This window comes from Xyrauchen texanus, chromosome 11 (assembly GCF_025860055.1).
Source record: "Xyrauchen texanus isolate HMW12.3.18 chromosome 11, RBS_HiC_50CHRs, whole genome shotgun sequence".
Taxonomy (NCBI): Eukaryota; Metazoa; Chordata; class Actinopteri; order Cypriniformes; family Catostomidae; genus Xyrauchen; species Xyrauchen texanus.
In genome coordinates this window covers 47388261-47411773 of record NC_068286.1, presented here as the reverse complement: position 1 = coordinate 47411773, position 23513 = coordinate 47388261, and the positions used below count along the sequence as shown (strand labels likewise).

The following is a 23513-nucleotide window of genomic DNA, read 5'->3' as shown; positions in this document are numbered from 1 at the left end:
ATGATCAATAGCCTGCAATTCAGTCTTACAGACTCATTTGGCCAATGCGTTAAACACTGATGTTTAACAGATATACATTTTTCGACATTATCAATATTATAACGTAATAGAGTTATGATCTATTAAGCCAATCATTATCATTTCACTTCACAATAGATTTTTGTTGTATTTATGTATCTTTTTATTTTACTTAAATGGCCATCAATCTCGACGCCTCCCAGTTTGAAAACCTTGGCTGTTGGTCCATACAATGCAAGTGAATGGTGACCAGAACTTTGAAGCTCCAAAAAGCACATAAAGGCAGCATAAAATAAATCCATAAGACTCCAGTGGTTTAATCCATGTTTTCGTAAGTGATATGATAGGTGTGAAACAGATCAATATTTAAGTTTTTACTATAAATTCTCCTCCTTGTCCAGTAGGGGGCGATATGCATGAAGAATGTGAATCAACAGAAACAAAAGAAGAACTCTAAGGAGAGTGGAGGCCTGTTTGAAAGTGGAGATTTATATATAAAATATCAACAAATACTTAAAACATGGATCCGTTTCTCGCCCACACTTATATCACTTCTGAAGACATGGATTAAACCACTGGAGTTTATGGATTACTTTTATGCTGCCTTTATGTGCTTTTTTGGAACTTAAAAGTTCTGGTCACCATTCACTTGCATTGTATGGACCCACAGAGCTGAAATATTCTTCTAAAAATCTTAATTTTGTGTTCTGCAGAAGAAAGTAAGTCATGGACATCTGGGATGACAAGAAGAATGTGAAAGTGAAAGTGGAGATTTATAGTAAATAAAGGACTTAAATATTGATCTGTTTCTCACACACACCTATCATATCACTTCTGAAGACATGGATTAAACCACTGGAGTCTTATGGATTACTTTTATGCTGCCTTTATGTGTTTTATGGAGCTTCAAAGTTCTGGTCACCATTCACTTGCACTGTATGGACCAACAGAGCTGAAATATTCTTCTAAAAATCCACTAAAAATTTGTGTTCTGCAGAAGAAAGAAAGTCCAAAAAATGAGGGTAAAAAACAACTCAATGGACCAATGTGTATAAAACATTTTAATAATTTGTATTACAATACAAGAATACATTATACCTCAAAGTGTGGGCTCAAAACATCGCCAGCACCATGTAATAGTGTACACACACAAATGGGGGTGGGTGGGGTGGGGGGGGGGGTGACCTTTATAATATTATATATGAATGCATATTACTAGTTTTCTAAAAGTAAATCTGTTCACAGGCACAGAACCCTCCTTCTTCAGTGAAGCACAAAGCTCCGCCTTTCTCTCATAACAACATCTCAACCAAAATCTCCAACCTGTCAACAAAGTGCTGCATTAACACTTAACAAATAAAAGCAGCGGAATAAGCACGGTGCACAGAAAATAAGACTTACAAATCTATAGGCTATTCATATAAAGATATAAATCTGAAATTACACCTGATGTCTCCTAAAACGAGAAGGGGTTACTTAGAAAAATAAAATTTCACTTATATGGCAGGAACCATTTCATTGAAGTTCTTTTAGTGCCATTACGTGCATACCAAGGATAAGACGATTTTGTATTAGTCATCTGATCTGATCTGTTCTTTCAGAAGCCCTTGTGCTTATCTCAACGTCATCATTTGTGTCTTCCTAGTGGATACAACTCTCTGTCTCTCTCTCTTTGAGTGATGGACGATGGATCTAAGATGTACACATAATTACAGTAGTTCCAGTCAGATGACATGCACTCAGTTTAGTGTTTTAAAGCTTTCCTCCAAAACCATGCTGCGTCTGAATAGCGCTGTCATAAAGTATATTGCTATTGCATAACTGATCTTTAGCTACATTTCACGACTTCACATGCACAATGATGTAGCATGTCATTTGAAAGCTAAAATCTCATATGTACCCCACAAGTCCAATTCTCAAGTAAACCATGTCAACGGGAGGTTCTGTGCAGGAGGTTTTTTTGTTGGTGTTAATCTGCAAGCCACTTGAATAATAATGTTTTGCTACGAACAGTCAGGCATACCCATGACATAAATGTAAACTCTTCTTGAACAATGTAGCTTTCATTAAAGTACAAAATAAAAGACTTCAATGTTGAATTGGAGAGGTAAAATCAATGTTATATTCACTTTCACAATAACGTTGGTCACAAATGCCCCATCGTTTTGAAACAGAGCTGCTTTACATCCACCCCTTTACAAAACAAGCACTAAAAATCATATTCAGATTGCTGCATTGCTCATACTGGCACATGAATCCATACTATGACCACCTCTGGCATACATTAACACTAGAACAGGTGCTACCATTGGGGGTCTCGAGCTGCCATTAATCATTGATTCCGATGCTCTTCTCCTAAAGTCTTTCTGAATGACACATTTCAGGAGTAAGGACAGAGTTGATTAGGTGATGTTTTTAAAAGAGAAGCCGACATTGCATGGCACACAGAAAGGAAAGAATGAAGAGACAAGAGATTTTAATTGTGATCGTTACAACACGCCTATTCCTCATTACTCTTTACCAAAAGCATGAGGAAGAGTCTATTTAAGGCCTGAGGATGGAGGCTGGCAGGTTGTTTATTTGAGCAAGGATGGAGCGATGTGTCAAGGATACGAGAGGAACAGGGGGACATGGAAAGTCACCAAGGCACGGCATTGACAGTGGGAAATCTATGGGACGAAATCCCAAATTGACGTAAAAGCCTTTCATATACTCTTCTTTTTTGTTTTGTCTTTCAACTGAGGAACATTTAGGAAAATAAAATTCTTTAGAAAATATACTACACATTTAAAATCACTTTCAGTCTTTTTTTTTTGGTCAAGCCTGCTGTGCAGACCAGGTCTGTTTGTGGAGGTTGGCATGCCCAACTCTTAAGTACTCTCTTTTTTATACTAAATATTGCACACGGTATTGCAAATATACTGCATTAGACCTTAAAGGATGATGGTGATGTCATCTACATTGAACATAGAAAGGGAAAAATATACTGCACAAATGAATGTAATTCTCGGATGGTACCCAACACCTCAACGAAGAGCTTTTTCCACACATACAGTTTTGACATGTCAGTTTGAGTGCTGGCCTCACACAGATACAAGCTAAGCAAATGAACGTGATAAATGTGCTGTAGAGTTAAAAGTACGCTGTATTGTTTAGTTCAGAACGAGCAGGTGAGAGGAGATTAATGAACTGGCCTGCTCATCTTCCAAGTCTTGGTCCAGAATTATCAATGCACGAGAAAGCCACGGCTTTCCATGTTTATGCTACATCATTACTACTGAAAGAAGAAACATATATGAGTATGTGAGAAGTGCACAACAAACAGATCTTGTTCAAACCCATTATGCAAAATACTGTCAATGAATTTCCCCCCTCAAAGTCATACAAAAGCACGCGCATCATGCTAGCTAACTAACTAACATGCTAGCTCTATTCCAACACCTAGTGAGTTGCCTGGCAGGACAGCATGTTTAGGCATCATTCGCTCACTCCTGATGCGAAGCCATGACTTGTTGGTCTAAGCTTTAGTTTTGGATTCAAGGGGATCAGGGTTTAAATGAATCCCGTAATATGTTTTTATGTTGTTGTTGTTGTGGTTTTTGGTTTTGTTATTTATCTGGATCGGAGAGCGGGCGGCAGATGAGCGACAGAGAAGAAGAGTGCGAGCGTGCAAAAGAGGACGTTGCCAAGCGTTGAACATTTCCACGTTTTGCTCCTTTGGACAACCGCAGCAAACACAGCAAAACACTACAAACTATAAACTCCAGTGAAGACTTAGATACGATTATTAGACAAATACCTACCGAAAGCGTTAGGGACAAAATCAGCAATGGCAAAAAGTGGTAAAAGACACCTATGGCACCTACACATCACATGAAAACCGCTTTTTTGAGTGGCGTGAGCGTTAACGGTCTCTGCCTAGAAAGAGTGTTTCAATTCAGTCACCTAAAATCTTCCATTTCACTGAGGTTGCCCCCTTACTACGTAGCTGCACATGTAGACTGTCCAGTAGACATCAAGGCAGCTTCCTAGGTTTTGGAACAGAGCCTCTGTTTCTCAGTTTTCTAGTACTTAAATACACAACTGAACAGACAAGTCAAAACTGCATTACCACACTACATACTGTATGTTCCCACCAAAACCGCAGATTGCTAGTCTGTGTTTTCTTGTAGGGCTGATTTAAAGGGTTGGGAGAGGAAAGAGTGTTCTGAAGAGTGGAAATCACATGAGGAGGCTCAGCCAGGTGCTTCCTGCCAGCTGGGAGTGGCTGATGGGCATGTCGGAGGTGGCACAGTCGTGGTCTGGCACGACCTAGCAGATGTGAGCCTGTAGTCTCTGGGAATGTAAATGGAGGCCTCCGTCGCTGGAGCTGCTCTGCAGGCTGAAGCGGTCCTCACCATCGCTAACACTGTCCACGCTATCACCCTCGCCCGGTGTGAACTCCATCCCCTCTATGTCAACGTCCACATCTGTGATCAGAGATAAAACGCTGCTGTAATTCTACAGTTGCTGAAGAAGAAGGTCATTGCTATGACAACCAATGTAGAAATACCAGATTTGAAAAACACTGACCGCATTGACATACACATAAAGGTGCTGTAAACGATTTTAGCAGTTCTGAAACTTCCACCAGACAAGCTGTTGAATTAGCCACACCCCCTGTGTCCAAAATCCACATACAAACACACTAGAGACCATTGTGTTGGAGCACCATTATAAACCATTATATGACTCTACTGGTAAATATTAATTGAATTTGACACAAAATTATATAAGAAATGCAAATTAACTTTGTTCATGTCCGAGATGATAACCGGATGCCGCTTTCAGTAATTACAGATTCCCATCCCAATCACATATTTGTGTATGTAAGCTACAGGAGAAGTGGCCCACTTGCAGTTGTGTTTATTTAAATTATATATTAATGCAATTTAAGTAAATCCACTCACATGGTAAGTATGGCAGGATATTAACCATGTCAGAAGTTAGCAAACAGTCTTTTTGCATGTTAACAGTAATTGCTACAAGTGCATAATCACATAAAGCTTTGAATAGCACAACAAGTAAAAATGGTGAATGCATCATTGAACTCAAAAATAGTTGTGGCTGTTCTGTACCTTGCTCGGAGTCGGTGGAGATAGTGGAGCCCATGCTGTCAGTGCGAATGCGTTCTAAGCCCTGTACAGAGAGCTGCTCCAGGCGCCGTTTGAGGTAGCGATGTTCTCTCTGCAGCTGTTCTTTCACATTTACAGCCTTCCTGTCCTGTTCCTCAAGCTTCTGTAGAGCACATGTTTCCAGTGATCAAACCACAGAGCAAAGAGACACCACAATGTATGACATTATCATGTACCAATCGGGATGAGAATGCACAGTGCCAGAGGTCAACAATCTTTGAACGTGGGCTAAGGTAAGGTAAGCAATTTAATGGCTCAGCAATAAAGACAAACCAATGCTGCATGACAGGAAACCAGGCCGACTGAGCTGAGATATCGTGTAACAAGACAGAAACTAAGGGGTTAACAGTGCCAATGTACTGGGTTGTCTTTCTTGCCTGCGTTTCACTTTCCACTCCACTGAGGTTTACAACCATTTGAGATAAATAACGAGGTTGGACATGGATCATTATTCTTTTGCCATTGTGTCAAGAGCAGAAACTGTCTTGCTTTTGTCACACGCTTAGCTTGAATGTACACCAGACATGCTAATGTGCTTCATCATTAGATGCAATGAGTTATGTGGGTCACCTTGAATAGATGGGGAATGGAGAAAAAAATATTAATATAAAATGTACAAATAATTTTTAGGCGAGGTAAATTATCATCTCTGTTGCCAGGAAACATAGGTCAGCTGAGTTGCAACATGTAGAGTGATTCACTTCCTGTACTTCCTGTGGTTTTCAACTGGTTTTCCTTTTGCTTCATTTTACATTGGACGTCAAGTGGTGACCCAACACAGTATAAAACATAACCTGTATTTAATGTAACATTTATCTTATATTCTTCGAGCTTTATTAGGTAAGCGAGGCAGAAGTGGCATAGATAATAGCCCAAGCACTTGCGGAGGCAGTGCCGCGGTAAGGTCAGCGGGAAGACTCACTCTGCGATTCGAACGGGAGAACGCCACAAAAGTAAGAATCACACAGTTCCCAAACTGCACTCAAATGAAATGTCTAAAGCTGCTTTACGAACGTGCCGAATCCTCGAGCACGGGACCACACAGCGTTTGATTGATCTGTCCTTTAGTGTGCAATACAGCTGTTTGTGCATGTAAAAGTTCTGCAAAGTTACAAAGTCCGCGCAAAAGTGAGTTATTCTCTCCCACAGACAACACTGCTCAAGAACTACAAGAAACGGGCTGTTTGTAGTCCAGACATTTCTTCCGTAGTGTATCTACATCACTATGGAACACATTTGCATAATGCCCGCCTAAGGCCAACTTTGGCCCGCCCTCAAACAAACGTAGTTACAGCCGAGGCCAGGATGAGTCGGGTTAGAGTTGTCGCCATGTTGAGAAGACGCAGTTTTCTTCACTGCGAAAGCAAGACCTCTTTGTTTGGACTTCCAAAGGCAGACGAGTTGAAGAATCAGTGGTTAAAATGTATTTTTAGCACTATTCCTCAGCAGTACAACCACAACCGATGCCAGAATTTCAAAACGGTTACTCCTGAAAGATGGTGCAGTTCCCATTTTGTTGGGACAATCTGGTGCATCAGGATCACCGCCTGCGAGTATGCTTGATTATTTGTGGATTTATCTGCTACCGAGAGCTTTGTGTTGTAGTTATGGTGTACGAGTGCACAGCTGTATCTGCTAACCTGCTAGCTAATGTTATTGTGTTGAAATAGTTTTGCTAATCAGATGCGGGCCCACTTTTACATACAATTGTGTAGAATTATGCAGATTGTTTGTTGTTCTTACTATCATGAATAGTGATCAAGTGTGCAGATGGATTTATTTTAACAAATGGTCATTTTACGTCTGAAATCTACGCTAGTGCTCGGGTAACTTGCTATGTAATGTTATTGTTTTGGTAAGGGTTTACTATTCAGCTGTGGGCCGGCTTTTACCCAAATCTGTGTAACAAAATGGTCGATCTCAAGAGTCTTATTTAATTATCTAATTACAAGCTGTAATGTGGTGGTGGCGTAGTGGACTAAAGCACATAACTGGTAATCAGAAGGTTGCTGGTTTGATCCCCACAGCCACCACCAATGTGTCCTTGCGTAAGGCACTTAACTCCAGGTTGCTCCGGGGGGATTGTCCCTGTAATAAGTGCACTGTAAGTCACTTTGGATAAAGCATCAGCAAAATGCATAAATGAAAAATGTAATGTTACGGCTGCTATCCACGGGAGTCCACGGCTAACTAGCTCACTAACCGGGAGTAAGCATCTGTTCACCGAACATATCTACGGCGACAAAAGTTTGGCTTCACCCATTCCAGAAATAGATGACTAACTTAGATGCACTACCTGTCTTTTACTTGAAGCTTTGTCAGGTTCACAATAATCAACAGTGTACTTGTAAGAAAGCTCCAAAATTCAAACTTACCACTGTGAAACGTCCTGCTCAAGTCACGCTTGCGAAGGTGGTTCAGGTCAATCTGCTTATTCCTCTAAACTTTCATTATTTATTTCATTATCGGACTCTGGTTCGAACTGGTACGGCAAAAACCGACGGCACTGTTACCATAGTTACAGTAGTGTTTACAGCTGCTCAGGAAGACTCGGGAGCTGAAACTCGGTTATGGTAAGGGGCGTTACATTTCTGACACATGCTCTACGCGGTTGACCAATCACAACAGACTAGGCCAGCTGACCAATCAGAGCAGACTAGGCTTTTCGGAAAGGGGGGCTTTAAAGAGACAGGAGGTGAATCAGAGCGTTTGAGCCAGAGGATGGGAAAATAAATGTACAGGATGAGAACAAGAATGTGTTTTTTGAACATTAAAGCATGTAAACCAATGAATCGTCAAGCATGGAACTGCTCAACGTTCGACAGGGAAACACCTGTTTCATGTGATGAAAATGATTTATGCAGTATTTTGACTGAACTCTTCAATTCTTCAATACGAACTGGCAGCATCCGCACACCACCTCCGTGGTGTGAGCCAGCTGGAATTTGAATGGACTGTATGGCGTTCGCCTGTGCACATTGAATGGGAGCTTAGGAGTCCCGTAGAGCCGGACATCAGGTATTTTCTTGTTAATGGTGATTAGATCTTTTTGATGTGCAGGTGATGAGTTCTAATCTAGTGGACTGCATCAGATGACCAATGGCCCTGTGAATGAATGCGCTGCGACTGCTGCTCCAATGCGGAAGGAGTGAATAGTGTATAGATTGGCTGGGATACAAGATTTAAGGAGGAGCTGTTATCATCGGCCAGGGGTTGGAGGACTCTCTACCATCCAACAGGGGAGGAGCGGCTGTCGTCCACCAGAGGGCGGAGGAGTGGCTGAGGACCAGGCGACGGCATGTCCGGGGACCAGCGAGCAAGTTTTTCCTCTCTCTCCTCTCTCTCTCTCTATCTCTCCCCCTCGCTCTTTCCCTCTCCCTCCCCTCATCTCTTCAAGGGCTCCAAAGAGGTGGGGAAGACCTGCCAGCAGAAAATGTACTTCCCTCCAGGAAGGGAGGGGAGTACGTCAAGCCGGAGGCTTCCCTGGCCTGAATCGGCCAGTGAAGGAGTGTGACGAGGAGGAGGGCGTGGCCGGGCTGTGAGGATGCACACCCAGCACTGAATTGTCCTAATCACTGTCCTAATTCTGTGATGGCTCGCGACACACTTGCACGAAAACCAGGTTTTAATCGCATCACGTTTTCAGAAGAGAAGCATTTGCCTTGGGGGTCCAAAATTGAGCCGTGCAAAATTGGAATGGAGAAAGAACCCGGCAACCCACCAGTTGAGAAACACTGTAGACAGTTTCTGATTAACTGCCTCTCTGACTGTAAGTGCTCTAAGCTGCCCTAACCTCTTAGCTGCGGTGCAAACAGTTTTATTGCCATAAAGATGCAGATTTGTTGGTACCTTGATGTGCATTTTGGCACGCTTGAGCAGGCTCAGTGTGGTGTGACGGTTGCTATCAGGACCCAAAGGCACAAGCTGTTTCAACTCCTCCAGGTACAGTCGCAGTTTGGCACGTCTGTAGCAAAACAAAACAAAAAAGGACAGGTTGGGGGACTGGAGTAATACTCGAAATTAGTATATTGAACTTGAGAGTGCTCCATGGTATTGGTATTCTAATACCAAAAGTTTTGAAGCCTTGTAGGCATGACAGAGGAAATGATTGAGATTGCAATCTGGGCTTTATAGATTACAGTTGTGCTATGAAAACCGCTAAATTAAATGGTTATGTGTTGATTTATGTAATGGGGCACAGCAATAATTTTAAAATTGAGTTCCAGGCAGTTTATGACCAGTTCTGACTGTAGACCAATGACCAAGTTTAGCCTAATTTTCACTTAAGTCTCTTTTTCTTACTTGCTTTTGACATATTTTACTTGTATTATCTTATACTTTGTCATTTCTGCACCACTAGGTGAATATGTGCAAAAAAGTTGGCACATGAGGTTAATTTATCCATACAACGAAAGTCAATATGGCCCAAATATTTCAGCTCCAAAAAGGACATAAAGGCAGCATAAAAGTAATCCATGTCTTCTGAAGCGATACAATCTGTTTTGGGTGAAAAACAGACCAAAATATAACTCCTTTTCATTATAAATATTGGCAATGCAGTTTCCCATGCATGATCATAGTTTACATGGTCGCGCCTGGCAAAGGTGCTCATCCGTCAAGCATCCATCCATCCATCTTCAACCGCTTATCCGAATTCAGGTCGCGGGGGCAGCTGCTCCAGCAGGGGGCCCCAAACTTCCCTATCCCGAGCCACATTAACCAGCTCTGACTGGGCGACCCCGAGGCGTTCCCAGGCCAGTGTGGAGATGTAATCTCTCCACCTAGTCCTGGGTCTTCCCCGAGGCCTCCTCCCAGCTGGACGTGCCTGAAACACCTCCCTAGGGAGGCGGCCAGGGGGCATCCTTACCAGATGCCCAAACCACCTCAACTGAATTTAATCCGTCAAGCAATTAGTTTCAAAACTAAATCAATTAGTTTAAATTAGTTTTGTAACAGGCCAAAACATTTCTAACAGAAGCCCTGTTCAGAGGAATACAATTTTCCTTGATCTTTTAACATATAAGAGTCACCGTACCATAAAACCACACTGTAAGTTTCAGAACTCAAAACTTCCTCCTCACTAAATAAAGAGCATTTGTTGAAACAACACTGCCAAAACGACTCGTTCTCCACTTCCTCCACATTGTGATGTCACAATAGACATTTGCATCTGACTGCCTCCACAACAACACATCAATGCCTACTTTACCGTAACACTCCTGTAGCCCCGCCCAGTAGCGGTGAGCAGTGAGATGACACGGAGAGAGCCAATCAGAACAGAACAGTGGGCGTTTACTGTCAAGTCTTAAAGGAGAAGCAGCACCAAAACACAGTGATAGAGGGTCCGAATGAAAGTGGAAAATTATATATTTTTACTAATATTATAAGTGAACCTCAAGGTACATATTAAAATAATAAAAATGTAATTAAATGTCATGTAGCTCTACAGTAGTATGCTGCAAGTTGCTTTCGATAAAAAGTGTTTTTGGTATCAAAATTAATATCCAGTGAATTAATATCCAGTGCAATAGCTGAGTAAAAAGCAGACATGATCTAGTATCTAGGATATATATATATATATTTTTTTTTGTAATAACACTGCAATCCACTGTAAGGCCCAGTGCCCTTCATTTGTTCATCAATGCCAATGAGGCATTCCAAAGTCACATTGATTTTCTTTACAAATATTTCTGACTCCACAATCAGCAATGCCCTGTGTGCACACCTAGACTGTATTGCAACGGGGGAATTGTAAATCACATTCATCACTTTGTCTCTGATCACAGAAGAAATCAACTACTTGGAAGTTGCACTACAGTGGCAGTGGCAGGTTGATCTCTTTTGTGTTTCTTTTAAGTGTAAGTCCCTTCAACAACATGTAATATACATGCCTGTATGGTTTTTCTGTCATCCCTGGAACTCGACCAGGTATTGTGAATGTTTCAACAGAAGCAGAAGCTCTGATATGTGGAAGGATGTGACTGAACATATTTCTTTACCAAGTGGCAGTAATCAATTCCTCAAACATAGGCATGTGACTGGCAAAGTCCAAGATACCAGCACACGGGACACAAATCTCAGGCAAACACGCTCCACCTCTTGCACACATTAGCACAAAAAGTTTTGTCATTTTATAGAGGGCACAAATGCAATAATGGGTACAAAATGTGATACAGGCACCAAAATGTAATAAAGGCCCTATATGTAATAACGTTTGGTCCTAAACAACATGTAATAAATTGTTGGCCAAATAAAATAAAGGGTCGAAATATAAAACGTTTCAGAAATTATGTCTTGTAGAAAAGGGGTCCTGAGGTCCTACTGATAATGTTAGTAAATATATATATTTTTGCATTAAAACAGTCATAATTTAGTAATATATGATTATTTTCCACCCTGTCTCAGGCCCTCTGTCTGAAACACTCAGTTTTGGGTTCAGCTCCAACTTTAAACAGCAAGAGAAACGCCCACTGTTCTGATTGGCTAACATCGTGCAGCCCCTCAAATACGGCCATGTTTGAAATTCAATCGGAAGAGAGTTCAAACAACTCCACAAGACCACAACACTTATAAATCGAAATTTCAGGGTTTACAGATAACGCGCATCCAACACATTGCATCTGAATTTATTAAACTGTTTATCTCAAGCACGACTGTTAACACTCACGTCCCGTTTACACTGGATGCGAGAGTCGCGTCAAAAGCAATATAACCCATTATATTCCCATAATCATGGAAGCATCCGTTGTGGCACATCGCGCCGACTTTAAACAGATGTCCCGTTCCATTTTGTGATGCACACACTGGCACTACTACTGCCAAAAACACATATAAACAGTTTAGAAAGTTTGTGTCGACGCGCCCGGTATAGACAACCTCAAGCCATCGCATCACTTCAACGGACGCGCCCCATGTAAACAGTGTTTAAGCACCATAAACTATCAAACATCCATCCATCCATCCATCTTCAACCGCTTATCCGAAGTCGGGTCGCGGGGGAAGCCGCTCCAGCAGGGGGCCCCAAACTTCCCTATCCCAAGCCACATTAACCAGCTCTGACTGGGGGACCCCGAGGTGTTCCCAGGCCAGTGTGGAGATGTAATCTCTCCACCTAATCCTGGGTCTTCCCCGAGGCCTCCTGCCAGCTGGACGTGCCTGAAACACCTCCCAAGGGAGGTGGCCAGGGGCATCCTTACCAGATGCCCAAACCACCTCAACTGACTCCTTTCGACGCAAAGGAGCAGCGGCTCTACTCAGAGCTCCTCACGGATGACTGAGCTCCTCACCCTATCTCTAAGGGAGAAGCCCGCCACCCTTCTGAGGAAGCCCATTTCGGCCGCTTGTACTCGCGACCTAGTTCTTTCGGTCATGACCCAGCCTTCATGACCATAGGTGAGGGTAGGAACAAAAATTGACCGGTAGATCGAGAGCTTTGCCTTCCGGCTCAGCTCTCTTTTTGTGACAACGGTGCGATAGAGCGAGTGCAATACCGCCCCCGCTGCCCCAATTCTCTGGCCAACCTCCCGCTCCATTGTCCCCTCACTCGTGAACAAGACCCCGAGGCACTTGAACTCCTTCACTTGGGGCAATACCTCCTTCCCTACCTGGAGTACGCACTCCATCGGTTTCCTGCTGAGAACCATGGCCTATCAAACTATCAAACAGTCATTTGAAATATTCATGTATGGAACTGTTTACTTTCGCTTTTGATCTGGTCCAAGTGTTTTAACTTCACCATCCTTCAATAAAAATTCCTTTGCTAAGTTGAATTGTTTTATGACTGGTTCACACGCAATCACGGTGATACGAGTTGACAAAACATGCAATCCACGCTGAAATATGCTGATGACATATCCACATGATGCACACACATAGTCCAAAGAACAATGAACAAGCACACATCCAGTTTCCAGTATCATACTGCACTGAAATGCACATCGCTGGAAATGCATCAAAACCATCAAAGACGTCCGTCTAGTGCATGTTCACATACACCAACCATTAAAAATAGCGCAGATGGGTGGTGTTCAGGAATAGTTATGCCACACTAGGCCTATATCCTGCTCTCTGAGGACAAACTGTGCACCAGTGGGCGGGGCCAAGGGTGCGATGATGTAAAGTAGGCATCGATGTTGTTGTTGTAGGCGGTCATGAATGAATTAGTACCCATTGTGACATCACAATATTGCGGAAATAGCGAACGAAACATTTTGGCAGCTTGGCTTCAATAAATGCTTTTATTGCATTGGGGATTAAGTTTTGAGTTCTGAAATTCACAGTATGTTTTTATAGAAGAAAGACGTCTTATATGTCAAAATATCAAGGATCTTTTGATTCCTCGTGACATCAATTCTCCGCACAGTTTGTGTGACACAAATTTTATAATCAAAACAGTCAGTGTGGACTCAAGACCAAGGGTCTGTGCACATCGTCGAACACGTTCGTATTCACTCACGGTCAAAAGAGTATACTTTGAAAGGCAACAATGGGCCTCATCCATGAAACTTACGTAAATATATGAGGAAATTCGGAGTAATTTGGACGTAAAATGGACCTTCCCGAAAACTTTCCGTCGGATTCACAAACGCTTCGTACTCACCAGATTGGTTAGTAAAACATGTGTATGTTAGTGAATTCCAAACATTCGTAAACAGGGGGCGTGTGCACGTTCATTCACAATTATCATAATCCACGCCCATAGAAACGCCATAAAAGGAAAGCTTCAGACTCGCTAGTAAATGAGAATATGAAGCTTTAACATCTATGCGAACAATAATGCAATTTATTTATTTTTATTATATTTTTCAAATGGAATTCATTCACATCGTAAAATATTCATTTAGCAAACACTCGCATGCTCGTTCTAAAAAGAAAGTGAGGAACTTACAGTCATCGCATACATTTGCTGCCATCGGAGGTTCTTTTGTCAATTAAACCGTCCAAGGGGGTCAATTAAAAATGGTTTGAAATGAAGCTTTAGTGTAAAAAACTAACTTCAGTTCACGCCGGCAGGAACATGTCCACCACCATTAATCTTCTCTGGTTCAGTTGAGCACATCATCAGCATCATTGGCAAAACTTCTCGAGCGAATCATGATTGTAACGGTGATATTTTCCTTGCAACAGGAGCAATCTTTAAAAAGAGATTGAGAGAATGCCTGAAGAAGGTCTTTTACTGAAATGCTGTAAGATTTACAACAGTGTTTTATTGCGTACGCACCTGCATGTGTTTATTTACGGGGTTAACAGTATTATACCATTGACCACACCTTATCAACTGAACGCGATTTACCGATGCCGAGCTCATATCAAAAATAAAAAACAGCCAGTCATGTCAGAGGGTATGAATTTATTTATTTTAATAGAGAAAATTAAATGCAAATTGCGTCTTTCCATGAACCTCTCATCCCATGTTAAAAATAAATGCCAGCACCTGGGAAACATTTCTGAATTTAAGGTTAATTTCACTAATTTAATTATTAGTTATTTTTCATTACTTAATATGTTTTTGTTCTATCAAAATGTAGTCATGACTGTTTGCCCAAAAGAACACATCATGATTCACAGGTATTCGGGAGCAGGTGTAAATTTTGTTCGTACCAACTAACGTTTTGAAAATGCAACAATTTTTGTGAATCCGAAAATGTACACAAACAATTTACTCAAAAACAAATTCTGCTCGTTTTTCAAGAATGAGGCCCAATAATGTTATAGTGGACAGAATATTATTATTTTTATTATTGCATAAAATTCTTTGCACAGAAAAAATACTCTAAATAGGCTACTTAAAAAATGCTACTGCCAGGGTCTGGGTATCTCAGCGAGTATTGACGCTGACTATCACACTTGAGTCGCGAGTTTGAATCCAGGGCGTGCTGAGTGACTCCAGTCAGGTCTCCTTAGCAACCAAATTGGCCCAGTTGCTAGGGAGGGTAAAGTCACATGGGGTAACCTCGCTATAATGCGGTTCTCGCTCTCGGTGGGGCGTGTGGTGAGTTGTGCGTGGATGCCGCGGAGAATAGCGTGAAGCCTATTCATCCCCTTTTCTCCCAATTTGAACGCCCAATTCCCACTACTTACTAAGTCCTCATGGTGGCGCGGTTACTCGCCTCAATCCGGGTGGTGGAGGACGAGTCTCAGTTGTCTCCACTTCTGAGACCATCAATCCGCGCATCTTATCACGTGACTCGTTGTGCACGACACCGCGGAGACTCTCAGCATGTGGAGACTCATGCTACTCTCCACGATCCACACACAACTCACCACACGCCCCATTGAGAGAACCACTAATCACCACCACGAGGAGGTTACCCCATGTGACTCTACCCTCCCTAGCAACCGGGCCAATTTGGTTGCTAAGGAGACCTGACTGGAGTCACTCAGCACACCCTGGATTCAAACTCACGACTCCAGGTGTGATAGTCAGCGTCAATACTCGCTGAGATACCCAGACCCCGAAAGTTCAGCTTTAAATAAAGCATACTGGATATGGTAAACAAGCAAACAAGGTCTTACCTGTGTTTTTCCAGCTCATTGTGTGACGACCTGAACAAGAAATCAACAAAGGGATAGAGTGAGGAAGAGAAGCTATAGACAACATGGAAGTGAAAAGATGAGAAAACACATAGCAGTTCATGCTATCCGATGAAATGTTTGTTTATTTATTTATTTTTATATATTTTTTACGTTTTGAGAATCGTGTCATTTTAACTATTGAACCTAAGTTTATAGATATTTCAGATGCTAGATGTGGCCACAATGGCCAGGTTACAAAGAAATGTTAAAACATTACAGCGAGATCTGCTGCAGCAACATGTGAAATTAAAGTTATAGTGGTAATATAGTGTGATCCATAAGGAGCGTCAGAGCTCCAAATGTCTTTTAGCACCATATTCACTTTGGCCAACATGTTATGCATTGTGATTGCGAACAAACAAAAATGCTCAGTTGTCAAAAAATCGAATGGGCCTGAAAACAAAGACAGACGGCAATTTGACTCGCTGACATACCATGTTCGGACTGCTTCTATCTTTAAGGTAACTCAACTGCAATCATTGAAACCAAAGCACCAGACAGCACAAATGAATGCAAGAGAAATGTAAAGAAACTTTAGTCTTGGGTTTATAAACATTTTTGCATTTTTAACTTATGGCAAATAAATGTAGAAATAAATATGTTGGTCTCTCCACCTTGCCTCTCCTGAGTCCGGCATCATACACAAAACATAATCCTTTAGTATTTATAGAGTCTATTAAGGGGCTTTTCCACCGAGTGGTACAACTCGACTCGACTCAACTCTGCTCGCTCTTTTGGGGGTTTTCCACTGTGGATAGCACCTGGTACCTGATACATTTTTTAGTACCACCTCGGTCGAGGTTCCAAGCGATCCGAGCCGATACTAAATGTGACGTCAAAATCCTACAGATCACTGATTGGTCAGAGAGAATCGTCACTAACAGCGTCACTGGATTTCCGACACGAGACATCAACACGCTAGTATTAAAGTTAGCAACAGCGATAGCAGTGTCATTTGTTCACACGACTTTCGAATTGTAAATAGAAATGGCTGCACGCAAAACCATGCCATGGGCAATAAACGAGGTGCAGTTGTTCCTCTCGTTAGCGACGAACGAAACGAAAAATCTCTCAGGAAGTGTCTCAGCTGTTGGCCACACACGGATACCACCGGACTTCCCAACAGTGTAGGGAAAAGTTACAGAAACTTAAGTGACGACAGAACCATCAAGGAAAAGTGGAAGTGGTTCGACCAAATGGACGCTATTTAAACCGGCGAGCAATGGGTGGGAGAGCGCCTTGGACTCTGTAATGGCGTTATTGGAGTCCATGATGAAGGATGGTACGTTTTGTTATGTTAACTCTATATTCTGCTTCACTTTATTTAGCTTCTAAAACAACCAATTTAACTGTTACACTTAAACACCATGAACTGCTTTATGCAGCACAATGAGCTAGCAGCTAACAGCTAGCGCTCGTGCTATTGTTTTGGTCAGTTTGTGTTCTGTTTAAGATGACGTCATGACAGTAGAGGCGGCGTAACTATGACGATCAGCCTATAATCCCGCCCACGCTGAGGCGGCACTAAACTGCAGAGGAAATGCACGCTCACAAAAATAAAGTGAGTCGAGTTGAGTCGAGTCGAACCGTAACATGCTATTTTAGTCCAATGAATGCTGGGGTGCATGATATATGGGGTAATTACACTCTCTCTTAACAAACTAAATAAGGGGGTTGTCGTAAATGCATAAAAAACTCAAATGTATACCATGTTTATCCTACTCTGTTTCTGTGTATGTGTTAAAATAACCGATGAATAAACTTGACTAATGAGATATTTCACATAAGCTGATGCCCCATCCACGAGTGTGATATTTTAAAAAAAAAGGAGAGTTTTCTCTGCGTTTTGGCCACTCAGCCACACGTAAACAGCGTTTTAGGCCACTCAAAATGTTGATTTTTGAACAATTCTGAACAATGGACACCGTTGACTGAAATACCTGCGAAACGATAACGAGGTCGCCCATTAAAGCACAGCTGGCATTAATCAACAAGATTACTGTACAAAAACATGATTGTGTATTTTCGTCGTAGATATTCAAAAGTACAGTGCTAGTTTGAAAGCAAATACGTAGCAGTGTGGTTTTAATCTTCTAAAAGTGCAGTTTGGCATCCAAATTTAAACTCGCAGTCGTCCTCTAACAACTTGAGAGACTTTAGAAGAGAGGACGACATTCCAGAAAGGGAAAATCGATGCTGAGAGTAACCTGACTACTGAACGAGCTGATTGAGATGCATTAAGTGATTTTGCAATACGGTGACATCATGAACACAAACAATGTTTATAAAAAGCTCTGAAATTTCACAGTGATGGTGGAACGCTGGTTTGTTTTGTTGTGGTCAGCGGTCATGGGTTTGACGACTTGTACAAGACAGCCTTCAGGAGAACGCATCGAAACATTATACACAGCAGATTTAAAATGATCTTGAGGAAATCAGGGCAGAGGTACAATGAAGAGAAAGACAATCTCACCACTAATACAAGCTAAATAGATCCGCCAGTGTCACACATGTACAGAGTTGATTTTCAGGGGCATTTTTACCATTTTTGAGGGCGTTTTCTTTATCTAACCATATAATATGGTTATATACTCGTGCATATAATTGGTGTTAACCTAGTTCATTAATATAAATTCTCAAACTCGATTCAATTAAAACTTTCTGTGGCATTTTTTGCCCCAAGCCCTGGTTAATGCCCCTATGTTATGTAAACTTTGTTCTGTAAAAAATCAGCTCGACTTAAAATACAGGCAAACTGTAAGTGTCTGTGTAGAGCAGATTGTGGTGTTGGAATAAGAGCATGAACATAACAGCTACTCATTTTAGCTCTACATTATCACTATATCCACATCAACAAAACTGCTCAGTAAGACTTTAAGTCAATAGGGGCCCCAAAACATAAAAAGCTTATAAGTGCACAAGCAAACTCTTGAGCACTTCATGTACAAATGCCAATATGCAAAAGTCTTTTGCTTTATATTTTTGTGCAGCTAACGCCATGCTCAAATTACACAAGGGGCCGATTTCAGCAGAAGCTTCTGCAATGTGAATTCTGACCCAATCAAAAAAGTATTTAAAGTGCTTTGGTAAAAAAAGATATCCCTCAGTGCGTCCACTTCCACTGATTTAAATGCACATATGGAGGAAGGGCTGCCCACTAGCTTCCTGCTGCTTTGCTTTCGGTTAAGGGACACTCCAAAAAAGGGGGCCATTACAGGCCAATGCAGCAAAACAGACCGAGAGGTCAAAGCTCTCCAGCAGCTGGCATGTGTCTATTAACCACCACACCCAGCTGCAAGTGTTTAACCACACCTCAACGACACTACTGCAAACACACTATCCATGACGTGTGCAAGCGTCACAGTAATGCTCCTACAGTGTATAGTCAACAATAAGAGTTCAAAAGTAAAAGAATAGCAACATCTGAACAAAGCACTTCTTCTGCAGTACATGTTTGTATTTATTTTGCTAGAATGCATGATTAAAAAGGTTTTGGGCAACTTATTTTGCATGCCACATTTAGTGTGGGGAGTGGTCGCCTTTTCTGCATACCACAGCACTGTTTTGTGGTCCACTCAGCATAAGGCGGCAGGACATTTTTAGCTTATCGCGACCCATGCCCGGTATGCCAGATTACCAGTCCAGCCCTGGTTAACTACTACTATCAACCTCATATTTCTACCACAACAATATTTGAAGATTTTCTAGATGAAGTCAAGCAAATTAAATGTTACTATTGACTTCCACTATGGGGTCATTTGCAACGTATAGTTTCATTAAGTCTGTTTGAGTTAGGTTCAATTTGTTGGACATTATCTACAAAAGGACCCTCATATTGCACAATATATTTCTATTTACCAGAAACATTTATTTTTCTTTTAAACTGCATTTAAAGTGCTGTTTGTATTAAAGCATTACACTCAGACACCAATTGGCTGATTTTACGGTGATGTCTGACAAACAGTCATGGCCTATCTTGACCCAGACATCTTCAGAATCATTTGTGCACAATTTTCATTTTAAAAACACACCACAAGGGGTTCTGGGTATCTCAGCGAGTATTGACGCTGACTATCACACCTGGATTCGCGAGTTCGAATCCAGGGCGTGCTGAGTGACTCCAGTCAGGTCTCCTTAGCAACCAAATTGTCCCGGTTGCTAGGGAGGGTGGAGTCACATGGGGTAACCAAATTGGCCCGGTTGCTAGGGACGGTAGAGTCACATGGGGTAACCAAATTGTCCCGGTTTCTAGGGAGGGTAGAGTCACATGGGGTAACCAAATTGGCCCGGTTGCTAGGGAGGGTAGAGTCACATGGGGTAACCAAATTATCCCGGTTTCTAGGGAGGGTAGAGTCACATGGGGTAACCAAATTGGCCCGGTTGCTAGGGAGGGTAGAGTCACATGGGGTAACCAAATTGTCCCGGTTTCTAGGGAGGGTAGAGTCACATGGGGTAACCAAATTGGCCCGGTTGCTAGGGAGGGTAGAGTCACATGGGGTAACCAAATTGGCCCGGTTGCTAGGGAGGGTAGAGTCACATGGGGTAACCTCCTCGTGGTGGTGATTAGTGGTTCTCTCAATGGGGCGTGTGGTGAGTTGTGTGTGGATCGTGGAGAGTAGCATGAGCCTCCACATGCTGTGAGTCTCCGCGGTGTCATGCACAACGAGTCACGAGATCAGATGCGCGGATTGACGGTCTCAGACGCGGAGGCAACAGAATTGTCCTCCACCACCCACATTGAGGTGAGTAACTGCGCCACCATGAGGACCTACTAAGTAGTGGGAATTGGGCGTTTCAACATTGGGAGAAATAATAATAATAAAAAATTAAATAAAAAAACACACCACTATTTTGTAGTTTATTTCATTTTACATGCTTGTGTTGGCAAATAAGACTAACAAGAGATTGAACAACAGCTGATAACAGGAGTGAAATGTATTGGCCAACATATAAAAACAACATAAAATTAGGAGAGATTTCACAGTAAATCTGAATTTATATGATTTTTGTGACATGCATACATTGCACTGCTAATTCTTTGTGTGCCCATTGTTTGGAATGCCAACACTGTTCACAGGGGCAAAGAGAAGCTTTCATGGCATACAGTACAGAATGGCAAATAGAGGAAATTAAAAATATAAATAGTAAAGCTTAATCAGCTTAACCCTTAAATGCACGGGTGTTCCGGCAAACATTATTACATATTCAGGTCTTTAGTGACCCGGCATGTATATCCATCACTAATGGATCAACAAATGCCCAGATAGTGTCACATATTCAAAACATTTTCAAGACAATTAGAAAATAATAGAATAGATGATGTTTTTATTTTTCATATATCAAGGAGATGATGCCAAAAATCTAGAACAGGATTCATTAATGTCACAGTGAAATGAGACGCAACTGACGGTCAAACACACATAACACACATCATACACATGAGCTACACATACTGTGTGTATATTATCAGGCACTTATTGAATGTAAATAGATGCACGATTAACATCATTTCCATATGATAACAATCATATCAGACTGTTCATGTGTTACACTTGCTATAGTTTACTGCAATGTTGCTTCTTCATCAAGTAACAATGTCAAATGTCAATCAAGTCAATCATTGAAACATCAGCGGTAACTTGAGGAAGAAATAGCATGTATAATATGTATGTGCACACGCATACGGAAAACTCAATTCACCGCTGTCACTCAGAACATCGATGTGATATAGTAGCCATTAGTGTGAATATAATACTCATTTCTCTTGTAATAAACAACGAAATAAATATCCTGTGATAGTAAACTTAAAATATTAAATATATCATTTATGGAATGGGAGGGGAAAAAAATGACACTATTAAATATCACATTTTGGTAATTAAACAGTTATAATATATATAGGTGCATCTGTACATCTACTTATTCTTGCGATTATCTAATCAGCCAATCGTGCTGCAGCAGTGCAGTGCATAGAATCATGCAGATACGGGTCAGGAGCTTCAGTTAATATTCACACCAACCATCAGAATGGGGAAAAATGTGATGTCAGTGATTTGGACCGTGGCATGATTGTTGGTGCCAGACGGGCTGGTTTGAGTATTTCTGGGATTTTCACACACAACAGTCTCTAGAATTTACTCAGAATGGTGTTAAACACACAAAATGGTTGATGTGAACATTAACTGAAGCTCCTGACCCGTATCTGCATGATTTTATCCATGTTTATGCCACGCGATTGGCTGATTAGATAATCGCATGAATAAGTAGATGTACAAGTGTACCTAATAAAGTGGCCGGAGAGTGTATATATATATATATATATATATATATATAAATAAATACACTGTAAATAAATGATCTTTTTATATTATATATTAAACAATTTCTTTTTTGTTTTGGTTTTGTTACACTATTCAGAAAAGTATGGTTGGTACTATAGAGGCGTGGGCATAACTCCAAAAAATGGATGAGGTACAGGAAGTGGAATGAGTTTTGTTGTTTTAAGCATTAAAGGGTTAACTCAAATCTTAACCAGCAATTATTTACACTCACTATAAATAAAAGTTACAGTTCATATAATCGGTTTGATAGCTACACAACACACTTCAGCACTTAAACATGCCGATCATGCCAACTAGACAGTGATCAAAACAAGACTACTTCGATTTCGTTTGCATCAAAACTGTCGGCACAATCAAAAATGTTTTGCAGATTTTAACATTTACTTTTGCACCCACAAAACCCGAGACTTTGGGATATGAAATGTGCATTGGTGAGAAGAGGCTGCTGATCATCAGCATGCAGAAAGCAGTTGTTATTGCGGATGTGCATGTGCAGTGGCATGAGGGTCTGCACTTACACTACACATTTTGGATGTTTCTCTTATTTGACACACTCAGTTCACATCATGGTGCATGCTGTTAGATTAAGGACACATCCAAAATGTGTAGAGAAATCACCAAGTGCCTTTAAATGTGCGTTTCCATATACAGAACTTCAAAATGTGTCGACGCTGCTGCTAGACGTGTCGTCCTTGAGAATATAACAATAAAAAGTTCATGGTTAATTAAATGCATGAACATGATGAAGCTGAAGGGAGTTTGTGGAAAGTTGATGCTGTACGCGTGGCAATGTTTATGCACAGCCAAGCCCAAAGGAAAAATGGCGATCACATGTCAAATAATCATCGCTTGAGAATTGTTATCTATTCATATATCGTCAGAAATATATTTACCTGTTGTTGTGAGATTTCCTTAAAATTGGAGAAGATGTTTTCTTTCTGCAAAGGTCGCTGTCGTACCGTAAAACAGTCGCGTAACCGTGTTCAGCTTCTAGCGAGAAAGTAAACAAAAACAGCATTACATATTTAAAGAGTTATTATTGCGTCACAAGTAATGCAGTGACATTTCGTTATACCTCTGTCTCTTCTTTCCAAATACTCTGCTGCTTCAAGAAGAATTAGAAGAGAATTGAGTTCCATTCTGGAGAATGTATTGGGAGGGGGAAATAGTAATACAAAAACGTATTTACACAATTTAACAAATTATTTAAAAATAACGGGAGAAAAACAAAACAAACAAAAACGGGGGGAAAGTGATGAGGCTCGATTAGGTCAATTGTAAAGATTAATGCAGACTGCACGTAAACTAAAATCTGGAGAGTGACTGATGGCTCATTTGCCCAATCAGACGGCGGAAAACGATTAAAGGCGGATCTTAAAAACAACAGTATCCAATCAAAGACTTT

General features: G+C 41.3%; 1 protein-coding gene across 2 annotated transcripts; it reads right to left on the bottom strand.

Annotated features, from left to right (window-relative positions):
• Positions 1–1070: 1070 nt before the first annotated feature.
• Positions 1071–23420, bottom strand: mxd4 (MAX dimerization protein 4). 2 transcript variants are annotated; one of them, XM_052137349.1, is made up of 6 exons: positions 23184–23418; positions 23002–23098; positions 15708–15737; positions 9042–9156; positions 5136–5295; positions 1071–4487 (listed from the first exon to the last, which is right to left on the bottom strand). In XM_052137349.1, exons 1-6 carry the CDS (start codon positions 23245–23247, stop codon positions 4330–4332), a joined length of 624 nt encoding a protein of 207 aa, XP_051993309.1. In that variant the 5' UTR covers positions 23248–23418; the 3' UTR covers positions 1071–4329. The 2 variants fall into 2 exon arrangements, with proteins under 2 accessions (XP_051993309.1, XP_051993310.1); XM_052137350.1 differs by lacking the exon at positions 15708–15737 and having other exon boundaries at positions 23184–23420.
• Between the last annotated feature and the right edge of the window lie 93 nt (positions 23421–23513).

What these genes read in the sequence shown, in the direction of transcription:
- mxd4 (XM_052137349.1), bottom strand. Translation starts at nt 23,247, where the DNA reads ATGGAACTCAATTCTCTTCTAATTCTTCTTGAAGCAGCAGAGTATTTG. An exon ending in AATGAGCTGGAAAAACACAG is followed by an intron (nt 9,157 to 15,707) that starts GTAAGACCTTGT and finishes GTTTTGCTACAG; the next exon opens with ACGTGCCAAACTGCGACTGT. An exon ending in CTCCACCGACTCCGAGCAAG is followed by an intron (nt 4,488 to 5,135) that starts GTACAGAACAGC and finishes CTCTGATCACAG; the next exon opens with ATGTGGACGTTGACATAGAG.